The following is a 19,284-nucleotide window of genomic DNA, read 5'->3' on the forward strand; positions in this document are numbered from 1 at the left end:
TTTATGCTTTTTCTTCGGCACCACCAAACAAAGGCTTTCCATGTGGTGTTATAAATCCTGGTAGGGGATGATCATCTGGACGCTAGCAGGGTATTGATCACCTGCTGCAAATATCCCAGTTGTGTGAAGTGCTTCCATTCAACCTCCACCTGGTCAAGTGGAACCATTCTGGATGTGGATGCTACACTGGTCCCTGACGGAGCATGTCCGGGGAGACTGGGAGTTTCAACGGTGAAAGTGAGGGAGCTGTTCCAGTTGGCAGCAGAGGGCAAGACCCGAAGCAACAGGCTTAAATTACATGCACAGAGGTACCAGCTGGATATTAGGAAGAACTTTTTCATGGTCAGAGTAGTTCAAAAGTGAAATCAGCTGCCTAGGGAGGTGGTGAGCTCCCCCTCACTGGCAGTTTTCAAGAAGAGGCTGGATGAATACTTGTCAGAGATGCTTTAGGCTGATCCTGCACTGGGCAGGGGGTTGGACTAGATGGTCTGTATGGCCCCTTCCAACTCTATGATTCTATGATTCTAAGTGTTGACTACTGATGAAGAGGTGAGAACCACAGGCATCTGGACCAGTATGGGGCCACGACTATGATGTCTGCTCTCTGCTTGCTGATCTTTCTCAGAAGTTTTGGGATAACCAGAGTGGGAGGCAAACCATATAGCAGGGTATGAGGCCACTGAGAAGTCAGAGCATCCATTGCTTCTGCCTTGGGATGGAAGTACCGTGAAAAAAATCTGTCTACCTGAAGGTTCATCAGAGAGGCAAACAGGTCCACCTGAGAAGTTATGAGAAGGAAGAGATCCGGCTTCAGCGACCGTTCTCCCTCTTGGATGAGTTGTTTGCTTAGCCAGTCTGCCTTTACATTTAAGGTGCCCTTGATGTGCTCGGCCCTGATGGAAGTAAGATGAATTTCTGGCCATGATAGGATCTGCAACTCTTCTCTGTGAAGTGTAGTTGATCGGGACACCTGCCCCCCCCCCCGCCCCCGGTGGTTGATGTGCCTTGGACGACACATTGTCCGTTCTGATGAGTACATGGCAGCCAGCCAGTTGAGGGCCAAAGTGAATGAAGGCATGATAAATAACGCTGAGTTCGAGCATGTTGATGGGAAGCTTTTTCTGTTTCTGACCATAGGCCTTGGGCTGATGATCCTTCCAAAATGGCTCCCCAGCCTAGAAGGCTGGCATCTGTTGACAGCTACATAGGTGTGGTAATGTTGAAATGTTTTCCTTATAGTAGATTTGGCATCTTGGCCCACTACTTTAAGCTGGTCTTTACTGAGGGTGGTACCTGGATGTTTAAGTCTGTCTTGGTCATGATGTAAGACTGGAAGGGATGAAGCAGTTGCTGTAAATTTCTTGAATGTACTCAAGCCCACTGAATGGCATCCAGGCTGGAGATGAGAAGCCCCATAAGAGTGGCTAGGGTCCTCAGGGGGGAAGATCTGGACTTGGTTATGGCCAAGGCCCTTTCATTGATCTTTGATGCCTTGGCCTTGGTCATGAATACACATTAACGTTTGGTGTCTATGATTACCCTAAGGTGCTCGAGTCTCTGAGAGGGGTTGAGGGAGCTCTTTTGAAGATTGAGCTGAAAGCCGAACCACTGCAGATAACTGATGGTTGTTTGCAGATCCCTTTTAGCTTGCAGCCGAGAGCTGGAATGGATAAGGAGATCGTCCAGGTAAGGGTGTATGTGGACACCTAGTTCTCGTAGCTTGGCAATCGGGTGGATCAGGATCTTTGAGAACACCCTTGGGGCCGTGGACAAATGAGGGGGGGGCTAGAACTGAAGATGATCCCTTTGCATGCAGAACCACAGAAACTTCCTGTGAGACGATGAAATGGGTACGTGAAGATAGGCCTCCTGAAAGTCCAGGGACGTGAGGTACTCTCCCGGCTATAGTGCTTCCGTTATGGATCAAAGAGACTCCATCCTTAAGTGCCTCAGTCTCATGAACCTATTGAGGTACTTCAGATCCAGGATCGCCCTCCAGACTCTGTTTCGCTTGGGGACAGTGAAGAAGATAGTCTCCTGATTTACCCTTGGGATAGGTTCTATGGTCCTTATTTTGCAAAGATGTCAGCATCTTGTGTTCTCAGACATTTTTCTGATCCCGGGCAAAGGGGTGACAGGATAAAACGGTCTGGTGGGGTGTTTAAGAACGCCAGTAAATAGCCTGTGGAGAGGATTTCTGAGGACCAATTGTCTGCTAGAGGCTCGAGCCACACGTCTTTGAATAGGAGAAGATGGCCTCCTACCAGAATTTGCTTGCAGTCATGCCTTGATGGATTTGGCATTTAGGATGCTCTGTCATTCCTCTGCTGAAAATGCCAGCCAAAGTGGTTGGAGATAAAACCTCCTATTCTTGAAGACTGATGAAAGGAAGACCAGGTGGTTCCCCTGGAGAATCTGGGTAGTGCCCTCTGGGAACGAAAGGAATGACTTGATGTGGACTCTCCAAACAGCTTATTGCCACGGAAGGGATAAGGAGGAATGATGGCCTTGTAGTGATAGTCGGCCTGCCATGCCCTCAGCCAGAGAGATCATCGGGTGGCTACTGCAGAGGCCATAGCTCTGGAGGATAGAGACATAGTGTTCAGGGTTGCATTAGTGACAAAGGAAGTGGCCTTGAGAACCCTCTTGGCCCCTTCTGCGAGGCATCGGTTGTGGGGAGGAATGAGTTGCAGTATCTTCCTTGACCACATGATGGACGCTCTGACGACAGTGGATGTGATGACAGATGCCCGTATGGCCATAGCTGTTGCTTTGTGTGCCTTTTTCAGGTCAAAGTCTGCCTTCTTGCTCAGGTTGTCGCGAATCGAACCTTCCCCATCAGCAGAGAGGTGGCCAGAAGACTGTAAGGTTGTTACAGGGGCGTCGACAAGTGGTACCTGTAAATATTGGTTTGTAAAAGATGGTAAGGAATATAACTTTCTGACCAGCCCTGGAGGAGATTTGTTAGACATGGGTTTGGCCCATTTTGCCTTAAACCGCTTCTCAAAAAATTCAGAGAAAGGGAAGACTTTTTCTGAGGTATGAGATCTGGGGGGAAATTCCTTATTCCCTTTGAGCCTGGGCTCAGAAGGGGAAGTGGTGGGCTCATCCTCGTCAAAGAACTCCTGTAGGTCAAGGACGGCCATGGTTTTACACAGTAAGTAATGGTAATCCTCCATCCCGAAAAATCTCATAGATTAATAATAAAAGTGAAGGCTCTGGACTCCTCATGAGTAGGGCTGGAAGGCACCTCCATCAGGCCAGATAAGGTGCCAGATTCAGAGGGAATGGCAGTGAGAGGAACCACTAATTCGTCCTCTGAAAGAAAGCCGTCCGCCACTGTAGCTTACATGCTCCTGAAATTGCCGTTCAGGCTAAAGGGCTTTCAAAATGGCTGGCGTGGCAAGAAAAGGAGCAGGAAGGAACAAACGCTGGCAGCAAAAACTGGAAAAAGGTGTTGTCCTTAGTAGGCAGAAGAAAGAGGGTAAGGCAGAGAAGAGGAAGGAAAAAAGCTGTTGTTTTTTTAAGGGAGAAGAGGCGGGGAAAGTGCCCGAAAGGCTAGCCGCAGCTTGCCGCGCTGGTTGGGTGGGGCAGCAAAAAGACTCGAAGAAGCTTTAGAGGTATAGAAAAAAAGGAAAGGAATAATCAGAAAAGAGAAAGTGAAAGTAGGCAATACTTAGAGAGGTGCCTGCATAGCTGCTCTCCCTATTGAGGCAGGAACAAAACTGAGGGACTGGATGACAGCCACTCGAAGACAGGAAGTTCAGTTTTTAGTTCCTGCCTCCCTGAACAGAGGGTGGGAATCACCCATCTCAAGATGTCCTCCGCCTCAGAGGGAGAACATCACTTCATTTTTTAAAAAATGGAGCTCCCTACAATCTCTCCCCTTTGTTACCCTCACGAAAACTCACACACTGAGCTTCTACTATGTGCCAGCTTTTAATTCATTGTCCCTGACATCACTTGTTGCAACCTTTTGTCCTCTTGTTACTGGTGGGCTGTTATCTTCTTCACGCTTTCCACAACAACGGTGGGTGGCTAACTTGGAATTACAATGAATCTCTTATCAAAGGCTATTTTCCCCCCCAGGAGGCAACTTGCTTTGAAAAGGACTCTGACAAGTTAACATTCCAAGTTTAAAGGGTAATTCACTCTTAAAACACAGTTAATCTATCATTGCTCTGACATCACGAGATCTAAGCATAAGATGATTCCGAGAATAAGTAGTTTCCGTAAGAGTACTTCATCAGGAAATGCTTTATTTGATATGAAGTATTATGCATAATTAATCGTAATTGAAAAATTGCACTTTCAGGATTTCTCAAACAAAACTTGGTGCGGGGTGGGGGAGGAGATATTTTGTTTGAGTATTTCTAGAGACAGCAGTAAAAAGTTAGGCAGTTGTGGTTTGACCTGGGAAACACTAGGACTGCTTTCACACCAAGGAGTCCCCACATTTCAGCCACCCAACTATTGTTTTTTTTCATGTTTCCAGATGATGTTGTCCACTATTTGTGCACAGACCATTTACAGTCTATTCTTTCCACATGCACAAAAATTGCTTTATTTTAAACCTGTAAAAAATAAAACATCGTTTCTTGGGGAAGGAGAATATCAGCACAGTTTCTTGAGTCTTAAGGGTGAAAGAGCGTAACTGCAGGACTTTGGGAAAGAGTTAGTCAATTATCCTTTTCATTTGTATTTAGCTTAACAGAAATAATTAAATAATTAGCTTAAAATTCAAGCCCAGTGGCACCTTAAAGACCAACATGATTTTCAAAAGGAGAGTCAAAGCTCCCTTCCTCAGCATGGAGAATTATCTGAGAAAGGGAGCTTTGACTCTCGAAAACTTATGCCCAGAAAATCTTGTTGGTTTTAAGTTGCTACTGTACTAGAATCTTGCTGTTCTGCTGCAGACCAACCCACCTGAAACTATCTTAACATTTAATGCCTGCCATTTAAACAGGGGACAAAGTATGTCAGGAGGTGTGTCTGTAAATATGTGGAGTTTTTTAATATGTTTTAAAAAGTCATTGTTTTCTTCCTATGCAGCACTAGTGATGAGTGCTCTCAAGTCAGAGTTGACTTATGGCAACCCTTGGTGGGGTTTTCATGGCAAGAGACTAACAGAGGTGGTTTGTCATTGCCTGCCTCTGCAATCCTGCCTCTGCATTGCCTGTCTCCCATCCAATTACTAACCAAGGCAGACCCTACTTAGCTTCTGAGATCTGACAAGATCAGGCTCACCTGGGCTATCTAGGTCAGGGCATGCAGCATTAGGCATACTCATTTTTTTTTAAAGGAAGAGATTCCCTCACACCTCACCCTGAGGTATATATTTAGAAGCAATCCTAAAAAAACTCAGGGTGAGGTGTGAGGGAATAATATATATATTCAAGCAGGGCAGAGAATCCTTAGGGCTCCAGTGTGTGTGGGGGGGGGGGGTGTCCAATGCGCAATGGGTGTGAAAAGTAAACCACAGCTAACAATGCAGAGAAAACGGATTACCCTCTGCCATCCAGAATCTCCTAGCAAGGACGATTTCACACACCACCATCTAAGCAACCTGTCCACTATGAAAAATCACCCTGGTATGGAAGCAGTCCTGGTTAAAACTATACACCGTGGTTATGGCAACAGCTGCTTATATCTTTGGGTTTGTCACACCCAAAATGTAGGATTTTTTAAAGAACTGAATTAATATATCCCCATGGCTTAGGGACACAAAAATTTCCTTACTTGTTCTTGTAACAGCCATGTGCAAGGGTCCCTTCAGGCCGCTTGTTTTTTACAAATGTAAAAATGTGGTAGAGATGAAATGCTGAAGGCTACCGGAGTCAATCCAAGTGCATTTGCTTAAAATCAGGCACGGAATTTCCTCTGCTTGAAATTCAAAAGTACAATTTGTACTGGTCTGAATCTATGTTATATTTAAACCTGGCTCTTTCTCACTTTCCCTCCAGCTTGGACAATGTTCATAAGTAATACATTATCTACTGAAACCATTTATGGCTCTGTCCTGTGGCTAATGTGTGAACTACGACTGGATCTTGGCAATAATTTCCAATTTCTAGGTACTGGCTCACACTTGTTCATGATGAATGAGATCTTTTGGGGGGCTTCTTAATATAACTGCTTTACTCTCTGGATTCAAAAGAGTCTAGTTTGCTTACAGCTCTCTGAAGCTTGCTGTCTTAGCAGGACTGTCACAGTTCTGGTGCCAAAAACTCACATTTCCTTTTTCTCAACACCAATTATTTTCTTTCCAACTTCAGCCTAGGTCTCACTAGTTACAAACACACACCTGCTAGTTCATCTCTTGTCCTGCTAGCTAGCTCTGACCAGAGAGGGCCTCTTACGGGGAGCAAAGTGAACTCAGACACATCTGGTTTGCACAATTATACCATTTTCTTTCCTGATTAGATGGCCTTATCACAACAGCCACACCACCGTCACTCATCTGCCTGTGCCACTAGGGCTGCCAACTCTGGGTCTGGAAATTTCTGGAGATTTTGGCGGTGGCGCTTGGGGAGAGCGGAGTTTGGGGAGGGGAGGGGCTACCGAGGGGTATAATGGCACACAGTCCTCCCTCCAAAGCAGCCATTGGCTTCAGGGGAACTGACCTCAGTTGTCTGGAGATCAGTTGAAATTTTGGGAGATCTTCGGGCACCATGTAGAGGTTGGCAACCCTACCTGACACTTCTATTTTAAAAGGCATATGGGGAAAATACCCTTCCCCACTTTTCCCTTCCCCAAGCAGCCTCTTGTTTGTCCTAATGACTTAGAATGCCCAGTGAACAAAACAGATCCCTGCAGAGCTCAGAAAATCAGGTCGAAGCCTCTCCTCCTCCGTCTTCCACGGGGACCTTGAGATTTCACTTGACCTCCCCCCCATTGCTGCAGTTCCCCGTAACACGGTGGGTTTCATTTGCAAGGGGCTCCCAAAGACACATCGAGCAGAGACTGGGTTTCTCTCAAACTGCTCTCTGTCTTCAGGAAGTAGAGGAACTCAAGGCTGGTAGATTAATATGAGGATGGGGGACAGACGAGAGACTAATCATGAGTACCACAATTTTCAGCCAAGACTGGCTACCCAGTATCTACCATCTCTCTATAAAAAGAGTAATCATGAATTTGTTATTCAGATATTTGTCAAGCCCCCAAAGAGAAAATAAAATCCCCCAGTCTTATGTATACTGCTAAGGAAGATGTAAAACAGAGTGGCCGACTAGGGGATAAGAAAGAAATACATAGAGCAGTGGCTGTTACCCCAAGTCCCCATCTGCATGTAACCTTGCAAGGAAAAGTAATTGCAAACTCTGCATCTTGCTTCAATCTCAAGGGGAATATTCAAAATGGGAAGGTGACTCCAGAAGACAAATGCCTTCTACTGAGCAGATTAATTTTGCACAATAGCATGAGAGAGACTCGTTGGATGGTGTGCGCGTGCGTGAGTGCGTGAGGTAGAACATGAATCTAACTAATCTCAGGGTGATAACGGACATGAATTAATGCAAGGTTCGGCAAGGATGTTGAATTTATGCAAATGCAGCAGTCAGATTATAATGCTGACTCCCCCCCCCCTTTGTCCCAAATTATTACTAACTCCCCCCTCTAAATTACAGTAACAAATTATGCTGCAGGGAAGCCTTTCTCCCTTGCGACACTCACTAAACTTCCCTTGTTTAGTGGCATGGGGGAAACAGAAGACTGTGACATACCCTGAATGCCAATGCCTTGAGCTATTCCTACACAAACTGTCTAGACTGCTATTATCTAGAAGTTCTCCTTCAAGGTCCATTTTAAGACCAAATGAGCTTCTGAAGATGGGAGTGTTGGTCTACATAGACCCCCTTTTCTCCCCTATTCCCAAAATTATATATACAATGAAAATTTGTTATTTAGTCATCTGTTCTAGGCAGGGCTTTTTTCCTGGAAAAAAGGTGGCGGACCTCAGTGGGTTGTCAGCACACAGGGCAACTCCTGGTGGGAGGTAGTGCCCCTGGTACCACATGCTTGTGGCAAAGTGTGCACCCACTCCCAGGACCGCACAATGACGTCACTTTCGGTCATCTGGAACAAGGGGGGAGTTTTTAAAAGTTTAAATTGCCCTCCGTGAAAATGGTCACATGGCTGGTGGCCCCGCCCCCTGACCTCCAGACAGAGGGGAGTTTAGATTGTCCTCTGTGTCGCTGGAGCAGCGCGGAGGGCAATCTCAGCTCCCCTCTGTCTGGAGATCAGGGGGCGGGGCCACCAGCCATATGACCATTTTCAAGAGGTTCCGGAACTCCATTCCACCGTGTTCCAGCTGAAAAAAAGCCCTGCTTCTATGTATTATCCTGGTGTCCTTTATGCTATAAAATGTTGTTCTTGAATCAACACAAGGACTAAGAAGAATCGAAGCATTGATTTTTTTTTAGAATCAGCATTTCTTGCCAGATAGGTGGCCGATTCTCAGGAGATGCATCATATTAATACCAATCATTAAAGGGCCTGGTGACCGCCCTCTGTTTCTAGTTACGACGAGTCTATTTCTGGGTTGGAAGGAAGAAACAGAGCAACTTTTCACACCCAAAGGCCTCAGTGCTTCTCTGACTTGGGCTGCTCCTCCTGGCAAACTGTGTGCTGGCTTTGAAGCAGCTCACAATGAAACCAGTTGCAAAAGGGGGCTGTGAAGATGGGGGGGCGGGGGGGGGGGAGCCTGCCAGCAAACAGGCCAATTTCAACCAAGGAACGGTTTTCTGATTTCATCAGGAACACACAAACTCTCATCAGAACTATTTATATGTTACTGATGCAGCCAGAAACCCACTTGGGGAGGTTTTATTTTGGGGAGAAAAGACTTCCAAACATTTTTACAGTACCTTGCATTATAGTCAAGCTCCAGTGCCAAAATAACACTGCAGGGTTGGCAAGAATGAAGCTATTTTCTTCCTATGTGAGAAGCTTTAACGCTGTTACTTAATGCTATTCAGCAGTGGTTAGCTGTAGAGCCCTAGAGCAACTGTCGAGTATGAAGAACCCTCTCTCCTGCAAATCCTCAGCTTTGGCTTTTATTCTTCTCATATGCTGGAGATTAAATAATGCAATCCAGTATAAGAATGAGTATCTATCACTGCTGAGCCCTTGGGGAAACCTAAGAACTAACTTAGCAGAAAAGTTTCCCAACCAGGATGAACATAAACTTCTGTTAATGTTAGATTAGGTCCTGTGATGGAGAGAACGGGTTATTTCCCCTTATATCTTTTTTGTAAAAACATACAGATAGCAAAACGCCTGATTTCATTTTTAAAAGGGCATCGATAAAATGTATCCATTTATTCTCTGCTTATTTGGGTTTTTAAGAAAAATATCAAGCTAGCTTTAGTGAATTCTAATATTTGTTCCATCAGCAACCACAGATCCATGGTAAGTAACGCTTGCCACAGGTATACACGTGCTTGCACTGATACGTGCAAGAAATGTGAATGACAGACGCTTATAGCTGAAAGCTAGGAGCGTTTGTTGTGGCACTGCAACTGACCCAGAGCTCCCTGGCTTACCTGCGTGTGCACTTAAGGATGTGAACGCACAACGCTGCCTTTTACTCATTCAGGCACTTGTCTGTCAAGGTCCATGTTGTCTACTCAGGCTGGCAGTGGCTCTCCAAGGTCTTTTAGCTGGAGATGCCGGGGATTGAACCCGGGGCCCCCTGCATGCCAAGCAAATGCCCTGCACCTGAGCCACAGCCTCTTGCCTTTAAATCACATTTTACATACTTGACATGGGCCCAACATAACTCTTGCATAATTGTGAAGTGGCCTTTGAGTGAGGCATGGCATATGGGGCAGGTGTGTGTGTGTTGTGCAGATGTAGGCAAACATTTGTGTTTCCTACTTCCATTTTGTCAGTAATTAGGAGGTAGGGTAAAAGAAAAGGTAGTCCCCTGTGCAAGCACCGAGTCATTACTGATTTATGGGGGGACGTCGCATCGTGATGTTTTCTTGGCAGACTTTTTACAGGGTGGTTTGCCATTGCCTTCCCCAGTCATCTACACTTTACCCCCAAGAAACGGGGTACTCATTTTACCGACCTCGGAAGGATGAATGGCTAAGTCAGCCTTGAGCTGGCTACTTGAACCCGGCTTCCGCCAGGATCAAACTCAGGTCGTGAGCAGAGCTTGGGCTGCAGTACTGCCGCTTACCACTCTGCACCACAGGGAACAGCAAAATTCGTACTGGAAGTCTCCCACCTTCCATATGGTCAACATTTTACCAATGAGTCTCCCCAACTGCCCTACTGGTGTCAGAGCCCTTTAAAATGTTTTTAAGTATGGAGTGTGGGACTCCCTTCACTGACATCTTGAAGTCCCTGAGAACTTAGCTTTCTGACAAAACAATTTATAATCTAGTCATCATCATGCATGTGTTCAAAATACAGCGCGCGCGTGAGCGCGCGCGCGCACACACACACACACACACACACCTTAGTGTGTTTTATAGATGAGGTGGGATTTGGACCGGGGCCTTCCAAACTTGTAGCTCAGCCTCTTGAGCAAGTATGCAGCATGGCGACTGAACTAAATCAGTCTAGATCTGAACGCAGGGCACTGGCCACCTTGCCTGTCCTGTTCCAAACAGAATTCAACTCGAGCACATTCACGTTTTTCCTTGTCCTGCCTCCATTAATCTTGGATGGCATCAAAAAGCGTTGAAGCTGCATGATCTGATCTAACCCCCTGGAACACTCATGGTCAGTTCTCACTTCAGGATTGCCTTAGGTGTGCCTTAAGGGCTGGCCAGGTAGTCGAAGAATAATTCTTGGATATTTAGACCACTCCCTTGGCTGTGTCTAATTCTCGCTGTTCCGTACTTTGTATCTCTCCCTTCCTGTATATACCCTAAACTGTTGTTCTTTGGCAGTTTTTGATCTGCCACCACATGATCTATTGCCAAAAATATTATACGCTGTAACAACAGTTGGCACCATTGTTTCTGAAATGTCAGTGTTCAGAAATACAGCGCATAACAGGCTTATGCAAAATAAGATGATGACTGAAACGAACTACAGGAAGATCTGCAGCTTAACTTTCCAATGGAGAGACAGCAGAAATAAAGCCCCTTTGACTCTCATAAAAGCAAAGGCTATGAAACATCACAATTACTTAAATCCTTTCTAAATAATTATCCCAAATACAGATAAAACTACAGCATAGGAAGGAAGGATGGTACGTTAATGGCCTGATACAGCTAGGATCAATTAGGAGAGGGGATCTTTTCATTCATGTGGACAGCTCAAGCCTGCAGAAGCCGCAGTCGAAGTAGTAAACAAGATGTTGGGATGGAGAAGAACTGAATAGAAAACAATATTGAAAAACCTCTACTGTCATATAAATCAATAGTACATGCGCAGCTGGGTACTGTATTCAGTTCTGATGATCTATTACAGAGCAGATAGAAAAGAAATAGAGGGGGATTCAGAGACGAGATGGAAGCCAGCAGCAATTGCAGGCCTAGGAGAGACCTGGACTTGAACCGAAGGGGAGAGAGAGAGGCGGAGACAGAACGGAATAGATCTGTTAAGAAGGGAGCAGAAATGAATGAGAGCAGATGCAATAAAGGGACATCAGACGAGGAAGGAATGGGGCACAGACCGTATATTGGGTGCTGCTTTTCAAGCTGCCTCTTTATGAAACCTGAAACATGCTAACAATGCAATCCTATGCAGAGTTACTCCAATCTAAGCTCACTGACTTCAATGGACTTAGACTGGAGTACCTCTGCACAGGTTTGCACTGTAAGAGTTGAGAAAGTACATATTCTTCCATCGGAGCTCACTGGTCAAGGTGACGATTGCGGACAAATAATATGAAATATACCTCGAAAATATCCTGCAACACAGGAGGCATGCGGCGGGGGGGGGGGGGGCAAAGTTCAGTTTTAAGGAAAGAAAGAAAACTCCTCTGACAATAAACTGACAACCATGTTAGTTGTGAATTAAATAGACAGTGGGCATGTGAAAAAACCACAGAGTATTATTTAGAAGTCCATGTATTAAAGACAGCTAAAACATGCAGCATTTTTTCCTGAAGAGACCAACTACATCCAGTCAGATATTCTGGAGCCTACAAAGGTTTTAACTTGGCTTAGGCAGGTAAAAACAATGAAAATGCAAGCAAGCAAAAAAAAAAACCCTCACAGGTAACAAAATACAGCATAAACATTTGCACAATGTACACACAATAAAATAACTGCTAACACTGTCACTACCTCTAAGTAATATCTGTATCACTGCTGAAGATGCTGCTCCAGAATATCCACCATTTAAAGAACGGAAATTAATGGGGCAGCCTGCGTTGGGATGACACAATCGCATACTGCTTAGTGGTTTAAAAGACCACCCTGTTCCTACAGAATAACGACCTCTTCCTACAGAAAAACCCACAAAATATAGACAACTGTGCATGGCTTCCGTTTAGCAGAAGCCAGGACTGCCAACTGTGCTGAATTTGCCATGATAGTCCAGGGAGCTTCCAAGAATCTTGACTGAATCACAAGCCATCCTTCTCAAGGTAGGGAGAAAGACCCGAATATGTAAAGTACAAAGAAAACAAGAGATTGGCCTCTGCGGATGTGGAATGACCGACCCGGAGTGTGGGGTGAAATGGTACCTTGGGTTTGGTGCCCAACACAAAAACACTTGCTCTGCTCCACGGGAGACAGTGCACATCCACTGGAAGTAGGTCCCTGCGTTTCCACTTGGCCTGCGGCGCATTCTTTGCTGAGGAACTGGATCGGGTTTCAAGGCAAGAAGCATGGTGGCTTGACGGGGAGCAGTCCTGGCGTGAAGGTATCGCAGGGAGCTCTGGGGGTGTCGATTCCAGTCCCTTCCTGTAACAATTTCCCCTTAAAGGGAGGAGGTGGCTCAAGGGCGGAGCATCCGCTTTGCATGCAGACGGTCACAGGTTCAGTCCCCAGCACCTCTGGTGAGCAGGGTCAGGTAGCAGGTTATGTGCAAGGCCTTACCTGAGACCCTGGAGAACAGCCTCCCGTGAGAGCCGCCGACACTGATCTTGATGGGCCAACAGACTAGCTCAGTATAAGGCAGTTTCCATCATGTGATGCTCAACTGCATCTTGGAATATTTAGAGTAGAATACTAGTCCTTTGTGTTTCTCTCTCCTATTAGAGATACCCTGATGCAGAACTTCCCTGACCTGGATTGTCAGGTTCTGACTCTGTTTTATGCATCTTCAAACCAAAGAGACTCCATTTTAATCTTGTCAGTATTGCAAGTGCTTCTGTTGCAGATGGCAAGCAGTTCACTGGAACATCACAGAGAGAAGAAGAATGTTATGTCTACAACTTTTCCAGCCCTGGGAAGCTTTCACTTTCTCACCCTCGGGCCGTTTGTTTTGAGAACTGTGGGGGAGGATGGGGCCCACAGGGGACTGCTATTCTGTACCTTTGCTTTTGCCTGTCATTCGTAACAATACTCCTGTATCAGCCAAGATCCTAGCATCTTGGATTGTGGACTATAATGGTTGTTTATATTCAGTAAATCTTTTGAAACCAATGGACTCATGTCTCCTTGCAAGAGGTAGTCTGGATTACAACTTTTAGCAAGCCACAGTCTGACATTTTGTTACGAATGACAGGCAAAAGCAAAGGTACAGAATAATGCTTCCAGCTGGCCAATCGATGTCTGGGTTGTGGTCCCACAACCACCTGCTTCCCAAAATCAAGGGGAATGTAGCTATAGAGTAATCACAAATGATCTCATCTCCCAATGTTGTCCCATTCCAGGGATCACAGGTATTGTTTCAGTGGTAACTGGGTTCATGTTAGTACCATCCATTTGTTCAAAAATAACTGGAGTCTCTAGTTCCTTCATTGGGAGTACCAGTCCATTTACTAGAGCGGGTGCAATAATATCTCTGGAACATCCAGAATCAATGAGAGCTTGCACACGAATATGAGTCTTTCTTTCAGGATTGACTAATGTGACAGGCATGAACAATATGGACCCTCGAGGTCTTTCCACCATGGGAACGGACTGCTTTTTGATCTGCCGTTTGGGTCCGTTTACGACAGATCCATTTCGTTTCCCGAACTGGGGCTCTCTGGTCTTTCTTCTCCTATGAAAGCGGTTGAATCAAGTTCCATGATTTCTTCAAGCTCTAATCCTTTCTCAGGAGGATTTCTTCTGGAAGAACCTCGCCCTCTCGCAGTTCGTGGAGCTGGCGTTGGGCGGTACGGCGGGGGAAGGGTGATAGAGGCTGGACGCCGTGGTTGGAACGGAGTTCGTTGCACAGGCCTAAGTGGACATTGTGCTGCGTAGTGACCGCTTTGGCCACAAAGTAGGCACAGTCCCTGTTGCCATCTAGCTTCTCTCGCTCCCCTGGCTGCGTATCCTGCTCCCCTTCCTTCTCTCACAATTATTGAAGTCCGTCGATGCCCTGTCGCTTGCTGTTGCTCCACAAGCCGTACTTCATGCATTCGGTTTTCTACTTCACATGCTAATTGAATCCAACCCAATAGTGTGGGGGGGATTATCCTGCATAAGGGCCCGATCCAGCAGTTTGGGATTCATGCCTTGTTTAAACAAAATTATTTTTGTAGATTCCTCACACCTTGGGCATTTTGCGGCCAGCTGTCGGAATTTAGTAACATAGTCTCTGGCCGACATATTTCCTTGCCTAATGGTTTGTAATTCCATTCAGGCTCTACCCTCTTCCAATGGGTCTTCATATTGAGCTCGGAGGGCTGCTACCAATCCTTGTAGGGAATCCAATTCTGGGGCCCCCAATTCATATAACGTTACATACCATTCTGCCACTTTTCCTTGCAACCGGGATCCCAGGTGTTCGATTTGACTGGCCTCATCTTCGAACAAATGTCCCTAACGATTAAAAAATTGAAGTGCTTGTACTAAAAAAAATCCCAATTTCGCAGGATCCCCGTCGAACGTAGCTTCCAGCTTCAGCTATCCCATCGGTAGCTCTTGAGGTCTGGCAACCGGTGATGGTAGCGGGTAGTACTGTAAAGGTGCTGGTCTCTGTTCCGGCCGTACATCGGGTCGTCGCGGAATGGGTTGCATTGGGGGTTGTTGAGGTCTTGGTTGCGGGGGGGCCCCGCGGTCTCGGAAGAGGAAGACCCTGTGGTCTCGGTGGCGGGCCTTGCGGTCATGGAGCCGGAGGACCCTGTGGAAGTAGAGGGGGGCCCTGCGGTCTTAGTGGTGGAGGACCTTGCGGTGCTGGACCCCGTGGAAGAGGTTGCAGAGGCGGCTGCTCTTGTGGCGGTGGGAGTCCCGGACGAAGCTCTTGGGGCTGTACAGGTTGTTCTCCTGGGAGGATTGGTGGCTCCTGTGGCTGGAGAGGAGGTTGTTCCAGCGGTCCTTCCCCTCCGTCGTCTCCCGGGGGCCCTGGCAGGGCACCTTGTCTGTCGTCTCCCGGGGGCCCCTCCGGCACCTCGTCTTGAGGTTGGTCAGGTGGTGGCACTGGTTCTTGCTGATCATCCGTTGGCAGTTGCCCCTCCTGAGGGGGAACCCGACCTGGTGCTGGACGTAATCCAGGTAGAACCCTCTGGAGGGCTGCTACCCCTCGACCAATCGAAACTGTAGGGCGTTCCCCAACTTCTCGCGGGGGCTCCTCTCCTGGGCCTCCTACAACCAACACTGACAGCAAGTGTACTGCGTGTGCTAAACCCTCCTCCATGCTGCTGATTCTGTCTTCCAATCTTTGTACATGTCTTGGGGCCGAGGTATCGACATCCTCCTCTGGTAATTCCTGAGGGAGTTCAGTTGGGAATTGTGTAGTATCCATATATTCTACAGAGGAGGTGGCTGCTCAGGGCCAAGGTCGAATCTCTCCCATTCTGGTGGTCCCGGCGCTTTCTCCTTCCTCCGATATGCCGACCAGGATTCCTTTCGCTAGCCCCGTTATTGCCGAGATTCCAGCATCCACCGCTAAAGTTCGGCTCTGTAACTGTTGCCAACTGTGATCACTCGACTCCCGCTGCCCCGTCCACGGGGCGACTTCAGCGTAGTCCCAACTCATCAGATCGTGACGGGTAGTTTCCCAAACTTGGGTACTTTCAGAACCTCTTAGGTCCCATTCCAATTGGTCGGACTCTCTATTCCAGTAATACCACGGTTGGCTACTGGATCTCTCCATTGACGAGCCGACAGCTCTTTCCCCATCCATCTGCGATCTGGTAAACACCGTGCTCGCTCTCCTCTCCCTCGTATCTCTCGGCCTCGAACCCCACTGCCTTGGTGTAGGCAACGATATCAGGGGTTCCACCATCGCCCTTGGTCGAGCTCCCCAGTCCCTCCGGACATCCTGGGTATGCGCTCTGTCAGGTGCGAGGGTATACAATGTTGCACGGCTTGACTCCGTTCCCCCCCGAACGGGTTGATTAGTGGGTTCCAGTCCTTCCATGTTGGAGACATAAGGATCAAACAAAGGGTCCCTGTTGGACGCGGCCTTGGTATCCATCTCCTCTGGCCTAGGCATTGGAACAGGTGTGATTCGTAACAAATAATATGAATGCCCAAGTGAGCCTGATCTTGTCAGATCTCAGAAGCTAAGCAGAGCCAGCCTTGGTTAGTAACTGGATGGGAGACCTCCAATGAAGACCAGGGTCACAGAGGCAGACAGTGGCAAACCACCTCTTGCCATGAAACTTTCACTATAACTTGAGGGCAGGATTTCATTTTCATTACAGAACTACAAGAAACAGCACATGTTACAATGAATGTCCAACATTTGGAGAATGTTGACAATCCCAGATTGTTATGGAATATCTGACAATAAATATCTATTTCTTCATAATTTGGACATACACCAATAAATGCTGACAACTGCATCTATATAAATATCAGTACTCACAGGAGTATCTCTGATTTTTTTATAACTTGCCTGGAATTGTTGATGTTCACGTATGAACGCTGATATTCTCTATGACGTAAGTAAAGTGGCTTACCTGTACTTGACTCTGGCATCCTGATAACAACAAAATGGTCTGACTCAACGAAACTACTTATAAAAATAGGCAACTTTTTTGCAAATTTGGTTATACGGTTGATCAGGAAACCCATAGACTGGGATCTGATTTGGTAAGCAGTTTGGGGAGGGCATTGATTTGATTATAAAATCTGATCTAATAGGTTATTGCAATTATAGCCCTTGTAATGCTTCGAGGAATACTCTAGAAATGCTGAAAAATCCTACTCTGCAGAAATATTACTATATATGTGTGCATTTTGGTGTCACCACTGCTATGAGCAGTAACAGGAAGTCTGTTATGGTTTTGTCAACAGTGCACGATTCTACAGAAGGCAACAACCTTACATTAGAAAGAGTGGGCCTGAACAGACACTGGCTTAATTAGCAGAATGACCCAAATGGTGGGGCAGCAGGTTAGGGAATAGAAAGGGAGAGCTATGGAAAGTATGGAAATGACCGGTGTGTGTGGGGGGGAAAGCTCTAACACAATTCTCCTCCCTATTGGGGGCAGTCTTAGCCAAGAGCAGCAGCTGCCCCCAGCACCTTGCTGGGGGTGCCCAATCGCCCACAGCCTTCCCCCCGGTGGAGGGCGAGGGGAGAAGAAGAAAAGCAGACTGCTGCTGACACCGATGCCACCACTCCTGACCTGCTGGGGGCTCCAGACTCCCACTTGCAGCAACAGCTAATCACAACGGCCTCCTCCTGGGCTTGGGCAGCTGGCTTCCAGCAACAGCCCCCCTGCACCTCACACGGGGTGACGGTAGCCCCTTGCTTGGCCCCAGCAGGGAGGTGGAGAGGTCAGTGATTCTGCGGCCCCCATCTGGGACTTTTCTCCCAGGCCCCAGAATGGCTAAAACTGCCCCCGGTCCCTTTCAATGTCCCAGGGCCCACACAGTGTATTGGAATAAGGCTGTGAGCATCAAGTCTCCTTCCAACAATGCTGGAGCGGTGAGCTTAGCTGTGAGTGTTGCACCGGGACCTCCTCACAGCAGCAGCCGGTCACTGGAAGCTATGATTTTATCACCCCAAACTTTCTCCCCAAGGCCCTGCTATAACTCCAGTGGAAAAAGCTTCTTCAGTGTCGGGTTCCCTCCCTGCCTATCATGACTCTTGCTGACACATTCATTGAGAGAGACTTTATTATTTTTTTCAGACTTGGCTGTCTAAATTATTAACACAGCTATAAAGATGGCACTAAATCACCAGCAGAAGGGCAGCATGACAAAATTGCAACATAATCTCTCATTTCACTGCCAGATGTCTGTTTGATGCAGATTTTGCTAAACAGTGTAAAAGCAGGGGGGGAATCTTTCTCTCTCCCCGTGTAAAATGAAAAATAAGCCTTACCTGGGCAAGGAGGCATATTGTCTTTCCATGCCTTCAAACTGAGGATGGTGTGAAGCCCCATCTGGACCTTTTCCAGGAACCTGTGGAGAAAAGCATAATTAGAGATAAAGATCAATTATTCAACCCAGTTACTGACAATGTTTCTCAAAATGATAATCAGAGAACAAATGTTGCTCCAAGCATGCCAAAACCAACACAAGAGAAATGCTAGGGCTCTAGAGGAATCTACGCTTAATCTCACCCACTATTAATAATATTTTAAATAAGAATTTTATATCAAAAGGCTATTTGTGCTTTCTTTGTCATTCCTAATGGAAGCTGGAAGAGGGGGCTCATTTGGTATTGGAGTACCAGGAACGACAGCACTGCTACACCCAAGTAAGCGCAGACCTCCTCAGGAACTTGGACGGAAGACCAGGGGGAGTTCCATGTTGGGATATGGTATAAACTAGGGAAAACAAGAAAGACGTGCCATCAAGTCGCTTCTGACTTACAGAAACCCTATGAATTGATTACCACCATGATGTCCTCTCGTTGCCAGCCTCGCTCAGGTCTCGCAAACTGAAGGTTGTGGCCTCCTTTACTGAGTCCAGCCATCTCATGTTTGGTCTTCTTTTCACGCTGCCTTCCACTTTCTCCAGCATTATTGTCTCTGTGTCTTGTATTCTTAATGAAACGACCAAAGTATGATAGGCTCAGTTTTGTCATTTTAGCTCCTAGGGAAAATGCAGGCTTGATTTGATCTGGAACATATTTATTTATTTATTTAGCCATCCATGGTAACTGTGAAACTCACTTCTAGCATCACATTTCAACTTTCTTCACTATCTGACTAACAGATCCGTACATAGTAAAGGGGGGTATGAATTATCTTGATCTCGGTCCCCAGTGACACATCCTTGCCCTTAAAGACCTTTTCTAGTTCCTTCATGGCTCCCTTCCAAGTCTCAA

At 46.7% G+C, this 19,284-nt stretch overlaps 1 protein-coding gene across 3 annotated transcripts in view; it reads right to left on the reverse strand.

Annotated features, from left to right (window-relative positions):
• The window catches only part of PARD3B (par-3 family cell polarity regulator beta), a 946,974-nt gene that overhangs the window by 49,894 nt on the left and 877,796 nt on the right, over positions 1 to 19,284 (reverse strand). For all 3 annotated transcript variants that reach the window (XM_054971073.1, XM_054971072.1, XM_054971071.1), the window contains one exon: positions 18,334 to 18,413. In XM_054971073.1, coding sequence (XP_054827048.1) covers positions 18,334 to 18,413 — 80 coding nt within the window. The remainder of the gene's footprint in view (positions 1 to 18,333; positions 18,414 to 19,284) is intronic.

Source organism: Eublepharis macularius, chromosome 2 (genome assembly GCF_028583425.1).
Source record: "Eublepharis macularius isolate TG4126 chromosome 2, MPM_Emac_v1.0, whole genome shotgun sequence".
Lineage (NCBI taxonomy): Eukaryota > Metazoa > Chordata > Lepidosauria > Squamata > Eublepharidae > Eublepharis > Eublepharis macularius.